Here is a 17,299-nt window from a genome sequence, read left to right as displayed (position 1 = left end):
CATCTGGCAGGACCACGGCAGCAGCACAACCACACACGTCACACTATCCAGGCACCGCTGCAATACGAGTTAACCTGAGAGACAGTGGAGCACAAAGGCTCTGGAGAAGAAGCCGAGTTAGTGACATCCAGAATGGCCGAGTTAGCAAGATGCAGTAATAGGACATGAGAGAGAGAGAGAGAGAGAGAGAGAGAGAGAGAGAGAGGGTGCCCGGTGTATTATAGGGGGTCCTCCGGCAGACTAGGCCTAAGTCAGCCTAACTAGGGGCTGGTACAGGGCAAGCCTGAGCCAGCCCTAACTATAAGCTTTATCAAAGAGGAAAGTCTTAAGTCTAGTCTTAAATGTGGAGACGGTGTCTGCCTCCCGGACCGTAACAGGAAGATGATTCCACAGGAGAGGAGCCTGATAGCTGAAGGCTCTGGCTCCTGATCTACTTTTAGAGACTTTAGGGACTACGAGTAACCCTGCATTCTCCAAGCGCAGTGTTCTGGTGGGATAATATGGCACTATGAGCTCTCTAAGATATGACGGAGCTTAACCATTTAGAGCTTTATAAGTTAACAGTAGGATTTTAAATTCAATTCTGGATTTTACAGGGAGCCAGTGCAGAGAAGCTAAAACAGGAGAACTATGATCACGTTTCTTAGTTCCTGTTAGTACACGTGCTGCTGCATTCTGAATTAGCTGGAGAGTTTTTAAGGACTTACTAGAGCTACCTGATAATATAGAGTTACAGTAATCCAGCTTTGAGGTAACAAAAGCGTGGGCCAATTTTTCTGCATCTTTTTTCGGGTCAGGATAGGCCTAATTTTCGCAATACTACGCAGATGAAAAAATGCAGTCCGTGAGGTTTGTTTTAAATGAGAATTAAAAGACAAATCTTGATCAAATGTTACTCCAAGGTTTCTTACTGTAGTGCTAGAGGCCAGAGCAATGCCATCTAGAGAAACTATGTCATCAGATAAAGAGTCTCTGAGTTGTTTTCAGTCATACCTTCTTATTTATTGTTCTGTTTTTCTTATTTGATAAGCCCTAGTACTGGATGCTGTAGAGCTGTGCTTTTAATGTATTTGATTTACTTTGATAGGTTCTAAAAATAAACCATCGGACAGCAGCCACTGCAGTCGGATACGCTGTATAACACACATTATCATTACCAAGGTTGTTATTTATTGATACTTTTTTGGAAGTTTTTTTTTTTTTTTTTTTTTTAATATTTATTGATAAAAGCTGTTAATGTTGTACATGTTTTGTTGTTATTTTTTCAGTATTCCTAGACCTATGTAATGTTTGTTATTATGTTTCTGAACAGTATAGGCACAAGCTGACATTTTGGCGACTCCCTCTGAGCCCTTTAAAGTGATTTTTAATTAGTCACGGTAATACTGTATACCCAGGTAAAATGTGGGGTAGGTTTAACCGTAACAAAATTTGGATACCGCCCAACTCTAGTACTTGATGACCTCAGAATGGTACTTGATGACTTCAGACTGGTACTACATGACCTCAGAATGGTACTTGATGACCTCAGAATGGTACTTGATGACTTCAGAATGGTACTTCATGACTTCAGACTGGTACTTCATGACCTCAGAATGGTACTTCATGACTACAGAATGGTACTTCATGACTTCAGACTGGTATTTGATGACCTCAGAATGGTACATGATGACTTCAGAATGGTACTTGATGACCTCAGAATGGTACTTGATGACTTCAGAATGGTATTTGATGACTTCAGAATGTTACATGATGACCTCCGAATGGTACTTGATGACTTCAGAGTGGTACTCGATGACCTCAGAGTGGTACTTGATGACTTCAGAATGGTACTTGATGACCTCAGAATGGTACTTGATGACTTCAGAATGGTACTTGATGACCTCAGAATGGTACTTGATTACCTCAGAATGCTACTTCATGACTTCAGACTGGTACTTGATGACCTTCAAATGGTACTTGATGATCTCAGAATGGTACTTGATGACCTCAGAATGGTACTTGATGACTTCTGAATGGTACATGATGACCTCCGAATGGTACTTGATGACTTCAGAGTGGTACTCGATGACCTTATAATGGTACTTGATGACCTCAGAATGGTACATGATGACCTCAGAATGGTACTTGATGACTTAACAATGGTACATGATGATTTCAGACTGCTACTTCATTACTTCAGAATGTTACTTGATGACCTTAGAATGGTACATGATGACTTCAGAATCGTACTTCATGACTTCAGACTGATACTTCATTACTTCAGAATGGTACTTGATGACCTTAGAATGGTACTTGATGATTTCAGAATGGTACTTGATGACCTCAAATTGGTACTTGATGACTTCAGAATGGTACTTGATGACCTTATAATGGTACTTGATGATCTCAGAATGGCACTTGATGACCTCCGAATGATACTTGATGACTTCAGAATGGTACTTGATGACCTCAGAATGGTACATGATGACCTCCAAATGGTACTTGATGACTTCAGAGTGGTACTTGATGACTTCTGAATGGTACTTGACGACCTCAGAATGGTACTTAATGACTTCAGAATGGTACTTGATGACCTCAGATTGGTACTTGACGACTTCAGAATGGTACTTGATGACCTCAGAATAGTACTCGATGACTTCAGAATGGTACTTGATGACTTTAGAATGGTACTCAATGACCTCAGAATGGTACTTGATGACTTCAGAATGGTACTTGATGACTTAACAATGGTACTTGATGACTTCAGAATGGTACTTAATGACCTCAGAATGGTACTTGATGACCTCAGAGTGGCACTTGATGACCTCAGAATGGTACTTGATGACTTCAGAATGGTACTTGATGACTTCAGACTGGTACTTGATGACATCAGAATGGTACTTGATGACCTCAGAATGGTACATGACGACTTCAGAATGATACTTGATGACTTCAGAATGGTACTTGACGACCTCAGAATGGTACTTGATGATTTCAGAATGGTACTTGATGACCTCAGAATGGTACTTGATTATTTCAGAATGGTACTTGATGACCTCAGAATGGTACTTGACGACTTCAGAATGGTACTTGATGACCTCAGAATAGTACTCGATGACTTCAGAATGGTACTTGATGACTTTAGAATGGTACTCGATGACCTCAGAATGGTACTTGATGACTTCAGAATGGTACATGATGACTTAACAATGGTACTTGATGACTTCAGAATGGTACTTAATGACCTCAGAATGGTACTTGATGACCTCAGAGTGGCACTTGATGACCTCAGAATGGTACTTGATGACTTCAGAATGGTACTTGATGACTTCAGACTGGTACTTGATGACCTCAGAATGGTACATGATGACATCAGAATGGTACATGACGACTTCAGAATGATACTTGATGACTTCAGAATGGTACTTGACTACCTCAGAATGGTACTTGATGATTTCAGAATGGTACTTGATGACCACAGAATGGTACTTGTTGACCTCAGAATGGTGCTTGATGACTTCAGACTGGTACTTGATGACCTCAGAATAGTACTTGATGACTTCAGAATGGTACTTGATGACTTCAGAATGGTACTTGACAACCTCAGAATGGTACTTGACGACTTCAGAATGGCACTTGATGACTTCTGAATGGTACTTGATGACCTCAGAATGGCACTTGATGATCTCAGAATGGCACTTGATGACTTCAGAATGTTACTTGATGACTTCAGAATGGTACTTGATGACCTCAGAATGGTACTTGATGACCTCAGAATGGTACATGACGACTTCAGAATGATACTTGATGACTTCAGAATGGTACTTGACGACCTCAGAATGGTACTTGATGACTTCAGAATGGTACTTGACAACCTCAGAATGGTACTTGATGACTTCAGAATGGTACTTGATGACTTCAGAATGGTACTCGACGACCTCAGAATGGTACTTGATGACTTCAGAATGGTACTTGACGACCTCAGAATGGTACTTGATGACTTCAGAATGGTACTTGATGACTTCTGAATGGTACTTGATGATCTCAGAATAGTACTCAATGACTTCAGAATGGTACTTGATGACTTTAGAATGGTACTTGATGACCTCAGAATGGTACTTGATGACCTCAGAATAGTACTTGATGACTTCAGAATGGTACTTGTTGACCTCAGAATGGTACTTGATGACTTCAGAATGGTACTTGATGACTTCAGAATGGTACTTGATGACTTCTGAATGGTACTTGATGACCTCAGAATGGCACTTGATGATCTCAGAATGGCACTTGATGACTTCTGAATGGTACTTGATGACCTCAGAATGGCACTTGATGATCTCAGAATGGCACTTGATGACTTCAGAATGTTACTTGATGACTTCAGAATGGTACTTGATGACTTCTGAATGGTACTTGATGACCTCAGAATGGTACTTGATTTTGAAGGCCCCCCTGGTGCTGCCTCGGTTGAAAACTTTGCGCTAAAGTGCCCTCTTGAGTGGTGAAAATGAGAGGATGTGCCCTTATTGGCTGCCTTCTTGAATGATGAAAACGAGCGGATGTGCCCTTTTGGCTGCCCTCTTGATTAACAAAAACAAGAGGATATGCCCTTTTGGCTGCCCTCTTGAGTGATCAAAACAGACGATGTGCCCTCTTGGATGAAAACGAGCGGATGTGCCCTTTTGGCTGCCCACTTGTCCCCATGTCATGCAGTAGGTGCCCTTTTTTCCTTTTTGCCCCTGCCCTTCAAACATCCTGAGTCTGTCACTGAATAGCTTTATCTGTTTTGGACTCTGTGGCTGTCCACTACCTCATAGTGCACCAGTGTTACAGTGTTAAAACAGTTTGCAATTGGCTAACTCTGCAGATTTATTTGTCAAAATTCATCAAATATACCAATCTTTTGCTCCGTGCAGAATTTGTTCAACAGTATTTACATCCTCTTGAGCCTCCCTGTTAAAAGGTCAGTGGGGGATAAAAGCACCTATGTGTAAAACAACACAAGTTCAGAACAAATACACGAACGGGCTTTTTAATGTATTTTTACATTCCATCATCATCACTGATGGTATTTGCAATCACACTCCTGTGTCCTGTCCTGTTTAGTTATTACAACTTAGAAGACATCAGCCACGAGTCCATCAACAAATACCTGTCCAACCTGGTGGAGAGAAGCCTGCGGGACCTGGAGTGCTCGTACTGCATGGAGATACAAGAGGTGTGTTGTTGTTTTTAAGTAAGTTTGTAGTCTGTAACATGAAACAAATTGTTTAGCATGGGATCAAGCTTTTGTTTGTCACATTGTTTGTCTTAAATGCTCCAGGATGATCGGACTATTGAGCCACTGACTTATGGTCGCATCGCCTCCTATTACTACCTGAAGCATCAGACCATCCGCACGTTTAAAGAACGGCTGAGGGCTGAGCTGCCCATCCATGAGCTGCTCTCCATTCTGACGGTGAGTTTCACAATGGAACACACAGCGTCTGTTGTTCTGTCACAATTCACTATATCTTATCAATGCCACGACTATATTAAATATATGCCCTCTTACACTGAAACCTATTTGACAGAGTTAGGAGTAAGTCACATGTGTGTGACTTAAAAGCAAGTGACTGTGGTGAGAATCAAGCAAGTCATGTCAAGTCTCTGCTGTAAGTCAAGCAAGACAAGTCAAGTCAGTGCTTATACTAAGCATGTCACAAGTCAGGTCATTCTCATGATCTACCCCAGTTTCCATGTTGAAATCCAGTAAAACACAGTGGTTGTGAAAAAAATTTCAACATTACCAAAAACTGTTGCAGCCTGCTTATGTTAGCTGGCTAACGTTTGACCAGCCAATAAGCTAAAAAAACATGTTTATGTACCTTTCTTTGTGGGGTTTGCAGTGACGGATGGATGGTGGATGTTGTGGTGGTCATGTCACTTTTGACTTACTACAGCCATCGATAACATAATCCTTAAATCCAAATAGGCCCGTCCAGCAAAGCTGCCTTGTGCGTTGGCCTCTGCTGGTCTGCCACATACTTGTAGGTTGCCAAATTTGCGCACATTGCACTATGAATCACCCATCAATCATGTTTGAAAAACAAAACCTAACTCTCAATATCAAGAAAAAGGCAAATATTTAATAAAAACAAAGGTGAAGTCCTTTCTAGGTGTATGTCTCAAGTCCAGTCTTGAGTTATGAATACCAAGTCAAAGTCATGTTGAGTTTTTTATCAGTCTTAGTCAAGGAAGTCTCAAGTCCTCATATTTTTGCCTAGAGTCAGACACAAGTCGTGTCTAGAGTACCCCACCTCTGCTGTGTGATTAATGTAGATCTGCAAAAAACAAGGTTTGTGTGCGCACATTTGTAGTGTGTTAAATAAATGTATATCTAGTGCTGCTGTTGTGGCTGTAGGCTTTTAATCCACTTGTTCATAAACCAGCTACTTATTACAAAACTCTAATTTAAGTAAACGTAGTTGTTAGCTGGGCACGTTTGGATTTTATTCAGAAATCAAAAGTCTTTCTTGCTCACAAGAAACTGCGTTGACTGAAATGAAAGTGACTCTGCTGCTGTGTCTTTGCCGAGGCCAAACCAGAGTCTTGATGGATCCAGTACACTCCTGCTTAAAGAGAAATTTCGGTTTATTTCAACCCGTCTCCTATCGTCCTAAATTTGGTTCAAGTGACTAGTGACATACAGATAATAGTTAGCATGTTAGCCGTTAGCCTAGATACAGCCGTAGCATCAGACCTGTTAAAACGTAAGTGAACGGGCATCCCTTCAAGTGCAAAATTAGTCCACTAAACAAGCTTTTTTTCCACAAAGACCGCCTCATATCATTAGGATAAATGTCAGAGAACATATAGAAAACGACATGTAAACATGTTGTCTTACCTTACCGGTGTGGTGCCATGTTTGTTTACCATTTAGCTCTGCTTTCCAAAGCGCGGCCGAAATATCACGAGAACAAGCAGCGATCTCATAGCGTGCCTAAACAAGCAGCAACAGCGGGAAGGCAGAACCGGACGGTCGCCTGAACGGAGGAGGAGGAGGAGGAGAGAGAGAGGCGCAACAGGTAACGTTAGAGGACGAGAGAGGAGGAATGGCTGCCACAAGGCTGCGTAGCTCTGGAGACTGGTGGTGTACCTGTGAATGCTGTGCCCCAGTGCCCACAGAAGAGGAATGCCTCTGTTGCAAGGAATGGGAGCGGTTGCAGCCTTATTTTCAAGGTCTGGATGTGACCGAGGACGAGACACCTCCACCTGGAGTAGTATCCAGCTGGGCTTTATCTAGAGCTGGCGAGATATATTTTGGCTGCGCTTTGGAAAGCAGAGCTAGAGGGATAAACAAACATGGCAGCACACCGGTAAGGTAAGACAACACGTTTACATGTCGTTTTCTATATGTTCTCTGACATTTATCCTAACGATATGAGGCGGTCTTTGTGGGAAAAAAAGCTTGCTTAGTGGACTAACTTTGCACTTGAAGGGATGCCCGTTCACTTACGTTTTAACAGGTCTGACGCTACGGCTGTATCTAGGCTAATGGCTAACATGCTAACTATTATCTGTATGTCACTAGTCACTTGAACCAAATTTAGGACAATAGGAGACGGGTTGAAATAAACCAAAATTTCCCTTTAATGCTGAAGATACTGTCATTTTGAGTTCTTTAGGCAATTTGAGGCAATTTTTTGGGGGGGTTGTTGGTCCGAAGGTACGTTTATTAGGGCTGCAGCTATTGATTCTTTTAGTAATCGAGTATTCTATTGATTATTCTGCCGATTAATTGAGTAATTGGATCAGAAATACTGCATGTTTTTATTAGATTACTTTAGCTTTATTTAAGGACATGAGAGAAATGAGCAACACGTTTGTTTCCTTTTTTGAAAGTCAGAGCTGTCAAATGACCGATTTCACACGCACTCATGCTACACAGGTAGCTTGCATTCTTCATAAAAGTTACAAACTTTTCCCAGGAAAAACTCTGAAATGCAGCAGACTCTTTTCCTGTGGAGGGCTGGATAAAAGTAAGGATAGTAAAACTGAGGATAAGCGCTGTGACTGATGCCAGCGCCACACCAAGGCATGAGACGACAGAGTTGCCCCTCGTCTCATATTGAAAAATAAAATGTACTGTCCTTTACTGATTCAGTACGGGATGCAGTTTGTCCCGTATTTAAGAGTTTAGTGAGACATATTGGGGAAATATTAAATCAAGAGGAGAATGTCACATAACAGCAGGTCTGTCACTCAGCGTCATCCTCGCCATTATTACGGAGACTGTTAGCCCGCTCACTGACCCACTGGTGGCTTGATAAAGTTATCTGAAGGTCCCTTTACGCCCAGATATTAAACTTATGGAGCTTATGGATTCATAAAGCCTCACGTGCACTTATATCTCAGTCATTGTGGTGCTGGGCGCATATGCACGAGCTTTGTTTACTCTCACACAGTGAGACACAAATTGATACAGAAACACCCTTCAATCAGTTTGCATATTGATAATCTGTGCCCGCTCCACCACTCATTAGATCTGTCAGTTAAAAATACGGCAGAGAAGAAGTGCAGTTTTTCACACTGTATCGCACCAACATGGTTCTCCGACAGAACAGCTGTCATTACAGGCAAACCATTACACATGGCTGTGACTATTAATAGCACCTGTGCCACTAATACATCACATGTAGCCCTACACGCAAACCATCATGGCAGTATTATTTCGATCTTCATGATAACACATCAGACACATTTTTGACAATTAATCTATAGCTCTACAGCAGAAGTAACGTAAGCGGGTTGTCTAACAGAAATAAAGATTTACAAGAAACTCAGTGCGCTGTATAGTTGTCCTGAATTTAACGAAGCCTTTTTAATAATCGAATTATTCGAGTTACTCGAGGAATTGTTTCAGCCCTAAAGTTTATACATTCCATTCTCATGAACATATCTTAAAGTTCCAGTAGGCAACATTGTTTTGGTATAACTGAGTAAAAATTTTATAATATTCTCTAAGCATAATGTAAATCAAGTGGTCTGAGACAAACAATAGGTTTCTGCACCTCACCATGGCTCTGTGTTCAGCCTCTAAAGAATCAGGATTGTGCCGATGCGCACCAACCAATCAAAGGTCAGCTCAGACCACTGCATTCCTATTGGCTGTTCTACTGCATATGCGCATTCCTGTGCCGCCGGCAGAAGGGGAGAGCAAGCGGCAATGGCGAACAGTGCACCAGGTAAAATAGCTATTCCAGCATTGGCTACAACTGCCTACACGGCTAAACAACCCAAAAAAAGGAAGACAGAACTCGGAGCCCCGGAGGGAGGGGAAGGGTGAGGTGGGGCTGGGCCCGGCCAGAGGGCACGAGGGTCAGCCGTGGGAGTGGAGCCGAGGGCTCTCCGCGGAGAGGGAGAGCCAAGCCGAGGGGGTATGTGCGGGGCGGGCTGCTTCGCGGTGAGGGAGAGCCAAGGCTCGGGAGTATGTGCGGGGCCGCGAGGGAGGGATGGGGAGGGCTGCTGCACGGTGAGGGAGAGCCGAGGCTCCCAGAGAGGGAGAAATAGAACCAAGTAGGATAAAATACTCGCGTGCTCGTCTGGTAGGAGGGGCTCAGGGCGGAGACGAGCGAAACCTAACTCAGATGAGACTCAAAAATCAACCATTTTCAGGCTTTCTACCTACTGCAGCTTTAAGTACTCCTTGAGGGAATTTCTTCAAATTTGGCACAAACAACTCAAGCATGAACTAGTTAGATTTTGTTGGCCAAAGGTCAAGGTCACTATGACCTGGTTTGTCTTATTCTTGATAACATGATATCTCAAGAACAACTTTAGGGAATTTCTTAAAATTTGGCACAAACATCCATTGGAATCAACAATGAACCTATTTGAATTTGATGGTCACTGTGGCCTTGGAAAAAATGTTTTTGGGTGTAACTCAATAATTGATTCTAATAGGATGAAGTTATTTATATCCAAAAGGTCAAAGGTCAACTTCACTGTGAAGTCATAATGTTTTGTAAAAACATTTTTCAGGCCATTACTCAACACCCTAACAGCTGCTGTTGGGTTGAAAATGTGTGTGAAGCATTCACATTTTAGAGTATAGATTCTTTGCAACATCCAACATCCGTATTTAAAGCATCGTCAACTGTCATGGCTTCATTTGAGTCCAGACAGACATGGATGTAAACTGTAACTAGGTTTGACTGGTTTACGAAGGCAAATAACCACAAGGCGGTAAATGTAGTTGTGTTTTTAGAGACACACACGCACACACACTCTTTACTCCATTCTATCATATTTGTACCTTTGTCTGAGCTTCATTAACTCTCCTCATTCTGGGGCTTCAGTGTGAGATGGCACCCTCCTCCTTCTACTGATTGACCTTGTGAATCCTGACGGCAAGGTCATCCACACTATGGCGGGGTCAACACAAGACCTGGTGGTTTCACACCTTTCATTAGGGGGGTGAGGTGACATACTTATTTTTACTAGTGCTTCTAATGGCTTTATATCTCTGTTTAGAATTATGCATAGTGGATTTCATTACTTCATCAATTATTTTTAGGCTATCTGTGACAAGGACAATCAGGTAATTTTTGGTAAAAGTGCTTTCGTCTTGTTTCAAGATATTGACACTAATTACTTCTGTCAGGAAGCTTATGTCCTTAGTAGGAGAGATATCTTTATAAAAAAAGATTTCATAAAATTAAGTGTAAAATTGGGCCGTGTGCCAAGGAACAAATACGTATTATCTGATGTTGGGGATCCAAGAATATCTTTTTTCACTAATGAACTCCTGCAGTTATTTAAATGAAGTTGATGCCACATGATCATTTGTCATCATGTATGTGTTGATGCAAATCTGCATCTAGATTTGGATTAAAAATTTAAAACATTTACTATTGCTAAAATACATATAAATAGAAAAATATATAGTTTAATTGAAAAAAAAGAAACTCAGTAATTTGCTGTACCTGCTGACCTTTGTAGTTTTGAGTAAATGCTACTCTACTGTTTTTGGCAGCAGGACAGTTATAATAGTTTTTAGACAATAATGGAGCTCTATATGTCAGTCTTTGGATACATACACACACACAATCATTGTTAATAGGATAAAATCACCGTTTGTTTTGGTCTGCACATGATTGATAGGCAATATGAAAAATGTTACATAAATGTTTCCTGTTGTGGCAAATTAAAGACAGCAGTGGGACTTATCTCACCCTAAAACATTAGCCACACAAAGCTGACTGATTTGTCAAGACAGCATTTTGTTGATGTTGTGGCCTAAATACATTTTCACAGTTTCACACTTATTTACTTTTTTATGATTTATTCATGACTTGTGTGTTTTTAGATCTTCATTAGCTTTTATTCATGTATTGTAGGTATTGTTACCGTACAGCTGGAAGTCCATTCAGTGTGTTGTTGGTTGAACCTGACTTCAATAATGATGCTAACATATGGAGGGGAGGACTACTCTGAGACACTTAACATCACTCTCCTTTGCACACATGTAGTTGGAAGCAGACCAAAGCATGCCATGCTTAGCTGCCTCCCTCTCCAACAAGCTGCGATACAATAGGCCAGTCACCCCGCCGCCCCGTCCACTCCCCCTCTGTTAGCTACAAAGCACTGGCATGCTCCTCCAGTTCCCCCTAATTGCTGCAGTGTGGCCACTAATGAGCAACACCCACACATCGCTGCACCACCACCTCCTGCCTCCTCCTCACACACTTATTTTTCTCTCTGAGCACTACGCTACCACTCAGCCAGTCTTTGTCTCTGTTTTTCTTCTTGCCGCATGTGTCCTCTACTTCCTTAGATGGCACTGTTTTCATTGAAGTCAAACTGCATGAAACATAAAATTTGTCAAACAAGCATATTCCAAAAAATGTGAAGAGTTTGCACATCCAAATTTTTCAGGTAAATGAGGACAAAATATTCACATTTCACTTGTTTAATTGGCTCATGTCAAAATTGAATATGTGTACATGTTTTGGCACAGAGCCTTCATCAGGCCATGAATCGGTGACGTCAGACTGATATCCAATGATTAAATTACATTAGTATCAGAATCCAATACAGATATTGGATCGGATCTGTCCCTGTGCGAAACACGCTCTGATGAAACTGTGCCAAAACGTGTAACCATATTTCTGTTGTGATGTGAGCCATGTCAGTATTTTGTCCTCCTTTACATGAAATTTGGGATTTGCTACCTTTGCTCCTTGGATTTTGGGTTCAGCACTCCACTTAAAGTCCCGTTTTTCAAGCAAAACCTTCTTCAAGACAGTCTAATGCGTTGTCAAACACAAACATGAATACCTGGTCATTAAGGAAAACCTGATATAATGGTGACACATTGAAAAACAGCAACTGCTCTGGCGAAAGGGCTAAGAGGCATCTCAGAGAAGCCATTCCACGCTACATGTATTTATGATACTGTAATAAAATTTTGTCAACCGAGTTAATTGCTGTGATCACCAGATAGAAGTTGACAGAGCAAGAAATACAAGGTTTTCAGACAGGTTGGAAACATACCCACTAGTTTCTAGTTAGCCAAACTTATTTAGAGGTGAATTAAAGGGAAATGCTGAAATCATTACCATATTATCCTTTGTAACCATCAATTACAAACCCCTTTCCTGCTTCAACTTTGACTGCCCATACTTGTCATTGTCAATCAGAATTAATTGACATTTTGTTTAATTTAATGTTTGCAACATCAATTGAAGATTTTTTTTTCTGGAAGTCGACGTACAACAATCTTTACAGTTGCTTCGATCCCATCAAAGCATATTGCCATTTTTACTTTTGCTGTTTTTCTGGCTCTGGCACAGGCATGGATGTATACAGCGTTGGAGGCAGGGCTCTGTTGATTTCTATGAAAGTTGCTCATGAAGCCAAAAAACTTCTGACTTCTGTGTGTAAAATTACCCAGATCTTCTGCTCTGCTCTTGTATTGTTCGACCCATAGGACATTACAGACTTTGCCTGCTGAGCGGCCAACTTCCAGTTAAGCCTAAAACTTGAATGGGGATAAAATGAATTATTTGTGCTGCTCTTCAAGTCTTTTGAAATGTTATTGGACCAAATGGATCAAATCCCAATAGTGAAATGAGTCATTTAGCAGGAGTCGTAATGTTCATTACATATTATCCACTGATTTACAGACATCTCTTCCCTTAATGTAAGGCTATGAAAAAAGTATTTATGGGTCCAATGGCATCACGTGACTAACCTGGCTTCTATGTCAAATTGGTTTCAAAGCCCAACACTCCCATCGTTCTGAGCTTCCAAACCTTTAAGTTTGAAGAGTTGACAGTTGGAAATTAAAACATAGCTGCCACATTTTAATCAACTGTCAATCTGTTGATTTACTCTTTGTATCATAAAGGGCAATTCATCTCTAAGTCTCTAAAAGGTTAAGATAATGTGAAACTGGGCACACTGGTGAACTGGGGGGTTAAGACACTGAACATGTAACCATAATTTCCCCATTTTGAGTTTGAACTTTGTTTTATATCATTCCCATCTCCCTCTCCTCATTTCATGTCTGTCGATCTGTCTTCTTTACAATAAAGGCATAAAATGACTTAAATTAAATATTGAATTGTGAAGCATGGCAATCACCAGCTCCAGAGGTGAAGTCTTCAGAGTGCATTTTCTGACTGATGATGGCTTATCAAGACATAAAAGTAAAAAATTTACACTTATATAAAACAAAGAAAAAGCATTAAATCCTCACAGTGGAATAGGTAACACTAGAGAATGTTTTGCATATTTGCTTGATAACACCTTTTAAAGATTCATTGATTATCAGCGTTGCTGTTGATTGATCTTTTGTTAATTGGGTAATTGGCCTTAAGCACTAACTAAGACGAAAGAAAAGGAAAAGGCTTTTCTAAAATACAATACAACCAATTGTGTGATATTTTTGGACAAACTACAGACAACACGAGTGGCAAGAAATTAACTATTTTGAACTAGCCTGGGAACCAGATGAAACTGCAAGCTCATGTTTTAATTTTGCAGATACCACTGGTCCCCTCCCGTTCAGACAGATTTCAAGCTGACCTGTCTCGGGTCAAGCCAATCACAACTGTTTATCTAACATGGGGCATGTTTGAGATGATGACTGACAACTTACGAAGCCTTTACACTCTACTCAAAATATGTGATGATGTCATTTTTGCCTCACAACAGCAAGCATAAACCTACCTTGGTAAAAAGAAGCTCCATTGAGCCATTTCTGAAAACAACCAAGATGGCTACAGCTGATGTGGGACTTTGTGTTGAAGTGCTACACTCAAATTCTGATGGCAAAAATAGCAACACTTGTTTACAGACCTGTTGATGCTACCGTCACTGCTCATCTCTGCATGCTTTAGCCTTTTTACTTGTGTCTGTCACTCCTCCCTTCATCACCTGTTTCGATGCTCTGACCGGTTGTAGTTTTAGGTCTATCCAACTGCATCCATAGGCATTTTGATCTACCGTCGTTGATAATGCCTGACTGAGAGGTCCCAGACCAACTCTTTTTTTTTTTTTTTTTTTTCCACTTTGGTCTGGCAATGTCAGGCTAAGTTTATACGGCAAGTCGGTTCACCAAGTCTGTATGTCCTTTATTTTTTCAAAAGCATATATTTTCTATAACTTGTAGAAAACGTTTTTGTAGCAGTTGTATGGTGGACCTCACCCCACAGTAGGCCTCAGCTGTGTATACCTCCCTCCCTTTTTGTTTGCCTAGCCCCACTCTTTTGGTTTTCTCTGCAATTAGTGCTTCAAAGCTCCAGTCTCTCCCATTATTTTCTCCCTCCTCTGTCTCTGTAAATGTTACTAGCAGAGGGTGTGAGGCGGTGTGAAGTTGTTGGTTATGATGTCTGCTTAAAGATCTATCGTCTCTCTCCAGCACATCCATATGCACACACAACGGCACTGAAAGATAAATCATTCCGAGATGATTCCTATTCCTATCTCTCATCCCAGCCCCCACCTCGCTCAGGTCCTTTTTCAAGTCCTAGCTTTTGAAACATTGGCTTCAGTCAGTGATGGATGGAGCCTTAACAGTCCAGGCTGGGGGGAGGCTATGACCGATGCCTCCAGCGCAGCCTGTTGATGGGACTACATTAGCGGAAGTTGAACTGAAGTGAATTAGAGGAGAGGAGCCATGCGTGTCCGCGCATCTCTCGGTGTGTTGCACCACAAACAAGGTGCAACTCACAACCTCAGCACATAGAGGAGATTGATGGACCATCACTGTCAGTTTATTTATCTAGTCACCCACAGCATTTCTCTGTGTCTTCTTCATTTGTGTAGTATTTTCAGATATTTACTTTAAAGAATTTAGATATAGATAGAAGAGATTTTTTATGAACAAGTGTGCTGGATTTTTGGGTCATCGGATCTGGTGAAAAGATCCCACTGCCGTCTTAGTGAGGAACGGGAACAGGCGGTTTTCCATGCCAGAAAAGCGGGGAGGTAAATGCAGCTGTTAGAGTACAGATACTCGCATTAAAAAGGTCTGACCACAGCATGCTTTAGACTTCCTGTTTCACTTTTTGATCTCTGTCTCGCAGGATGCAGAGGAGTATGCTGAGCTGCCCGTGAGACACAATGAGGACCAGCTGAACAGCCAGCTGGCTCAGCAGCTCCCCCTGCAGGTCAACCCCCACTCCTATGACAGCGCCCACACCAAGACCCACCTACTGCTGCAGGCCCACTTCAGCCACGCCCAGTTGCCATGCAGCGACTACACCACGGATACCAAGACAGTACTGGACAATGCCATCCGAATCTGTCAGGTAGGATTTACTAGGCAGTTGATACACAGCTGCAACCTGTGACCAATGTGATAACATTGCATTTATTTAGCTGAGTTTTTTTGCCTTCACACCAGCAACAGCTGTGGCCAGAGGCAATATATTTTTGGGTTGTTTGTCCGCACACACGTACTTATGTCTGTCCTATTCTCGTAAACACGATATCTCAAGAATGCTTGGGGTAATTTCTTCAAATTTGGCACAAACATCCACTTGGACTTAAATATGAATTTATTAGATTTGAGCAGTCAACCCTCAAAGGTCAAGGTCACTGTGACCTTGCATCTGTCCCATTCTTGTGATCAGGATTGCAGGAACACCTGTGCGACTTGTAATGAGTGTATTTAACTATGTGGATACAAGCCCAGAAAGTGCAAGAATCATGCAGGGTCATCATCTTCATCAAATATGCTGAACTGCTTCAGATGCTACATTTAGAAACAATAAGAGATAAAGAAAGAGGCCTTTTGTTTTTTGTTAGTTAGTTAGTTTGTTTGTATATTTGTTTGTTTTTTTTGGGCCAAGGACAGGTGAGTTTTCAGTCTGGTGACAGGCAAGTACCAGTGCTACAGCAACCTTGGGTAGGTTGAAGTTCAGCCAGGCTGCTGCATTCTGGTTGAGCTCCGGAGGTCAAATGACGCCTGCAAGCATTGAGTGAATAACATGGCCAAGTGACATGGTGTGAAGAGAAAAGAGGAGGGGACCCAGAACAGAATCCTGAGGGACTCCATTTGTGAGGCTACAATGTTCAGACACAGATTCTCTCCAAGTTACCCTATAAATATGAGTTTTTGCGGCTCCAAGCGAGTACGCAAGCAGTGTGTCATCTACCATCTGAAATTACCTTTTTGACACCACACCCACCTCAAATGAACAATGTCTGACATATTCTTTGCCAGTCACAGTTTAAATGTGCATGGAGAATGTCCCTCTAGATGTATAGTGATGGCTGCAAAAAAACAAAACTAGTTTGCTTCTCTAGGACAGAGGTCGAGGGCTACTCAAAGCCCATAACACATTAGGTCAACGACAGTCTGACTCTAGGACCCCTAAACAACACATTACTAGCTTTTCACAAGGGCAACAACTAGGCAATATGGCCTACTGTTTGTTTTTTCACAGTGATGGTTTTCAGCCTTTTCAAGCTTCTCGCTCTTCTCTTATTACTTTTAAGCGTATGTATAGATAGAATCACCATGACACCATGCTAACAGGAACAATAATCACTTCCGGGTAGAAAATGGCCATTCATTTCAATTGCAGAGATATGTAAAAGCAACGGGCTTGTTTATTTTTGTTGTCATTTTTAGCCATAACTTTTAAACATTTAAAGATATATAGTTAAACACAATGGTCTGATCTATCTGATGCTTCTGCTAAGCTTGTTTTATTGACTGTGTTGTTTTGCTATTGTCTTTGATAAACCAAATCTACTGGCACACAAACATTATGCTGCTGTGGACAGGGGCTGCAGCAAACCATATTTTTGCCACCTAAAA

At 41.4% G+C, this 17,299-nt stretch overlaps 1 protein-coding gene across 1 annotated transcript in view; it reads left to right on the top strand.

Annotated features, from left to right (window-relative positions):
- Positions 1-17,299, top strand: part of ascc3 (activating signal cointegrator 1 complex subunit 3) — a 252,888-nt gene that overhangs the window by 219,210 nt on the left and 16,379 nt on the right. Inside the window, exons 35-37 of the mRNA XM_049583116.1 lie at positions 5,089-5,200; positions 5,306-5,440; positions 15,558-15,782. Of these exons, the coding sequence (XP_049439073.1) occupies positions 5,089-5,200; positions 5,306-5,440; positions 15,558-15,782 (472 nt within the window). The remainder of the gene's footprint in view (positions 1-5,088; positions 5,201-5,305; positions 5,441-15,557; positions 15,783-17,299) is intronic.

This window comes from Epinephelus fuscoguttatus, linkage group LG8 (genome assembly GCF_011397635.1).
Source record: "Epinephelus fuscoguttatus linkage group LG8, E.fuscoguttatus.final_Chr_v1".
NCBI classification, from domain to species: domain Eukaryota; kingdom Metazoa; phylum Chordata; class Actinopteri; order Perciformes; family Serranidae; genus Epinephelus; species Epinephelus fuscoguttatus.
Note: the sequence above shows the minus strand (reverse complement) of the source record. Positions and strands in the feature narration are given on the sequence as shown.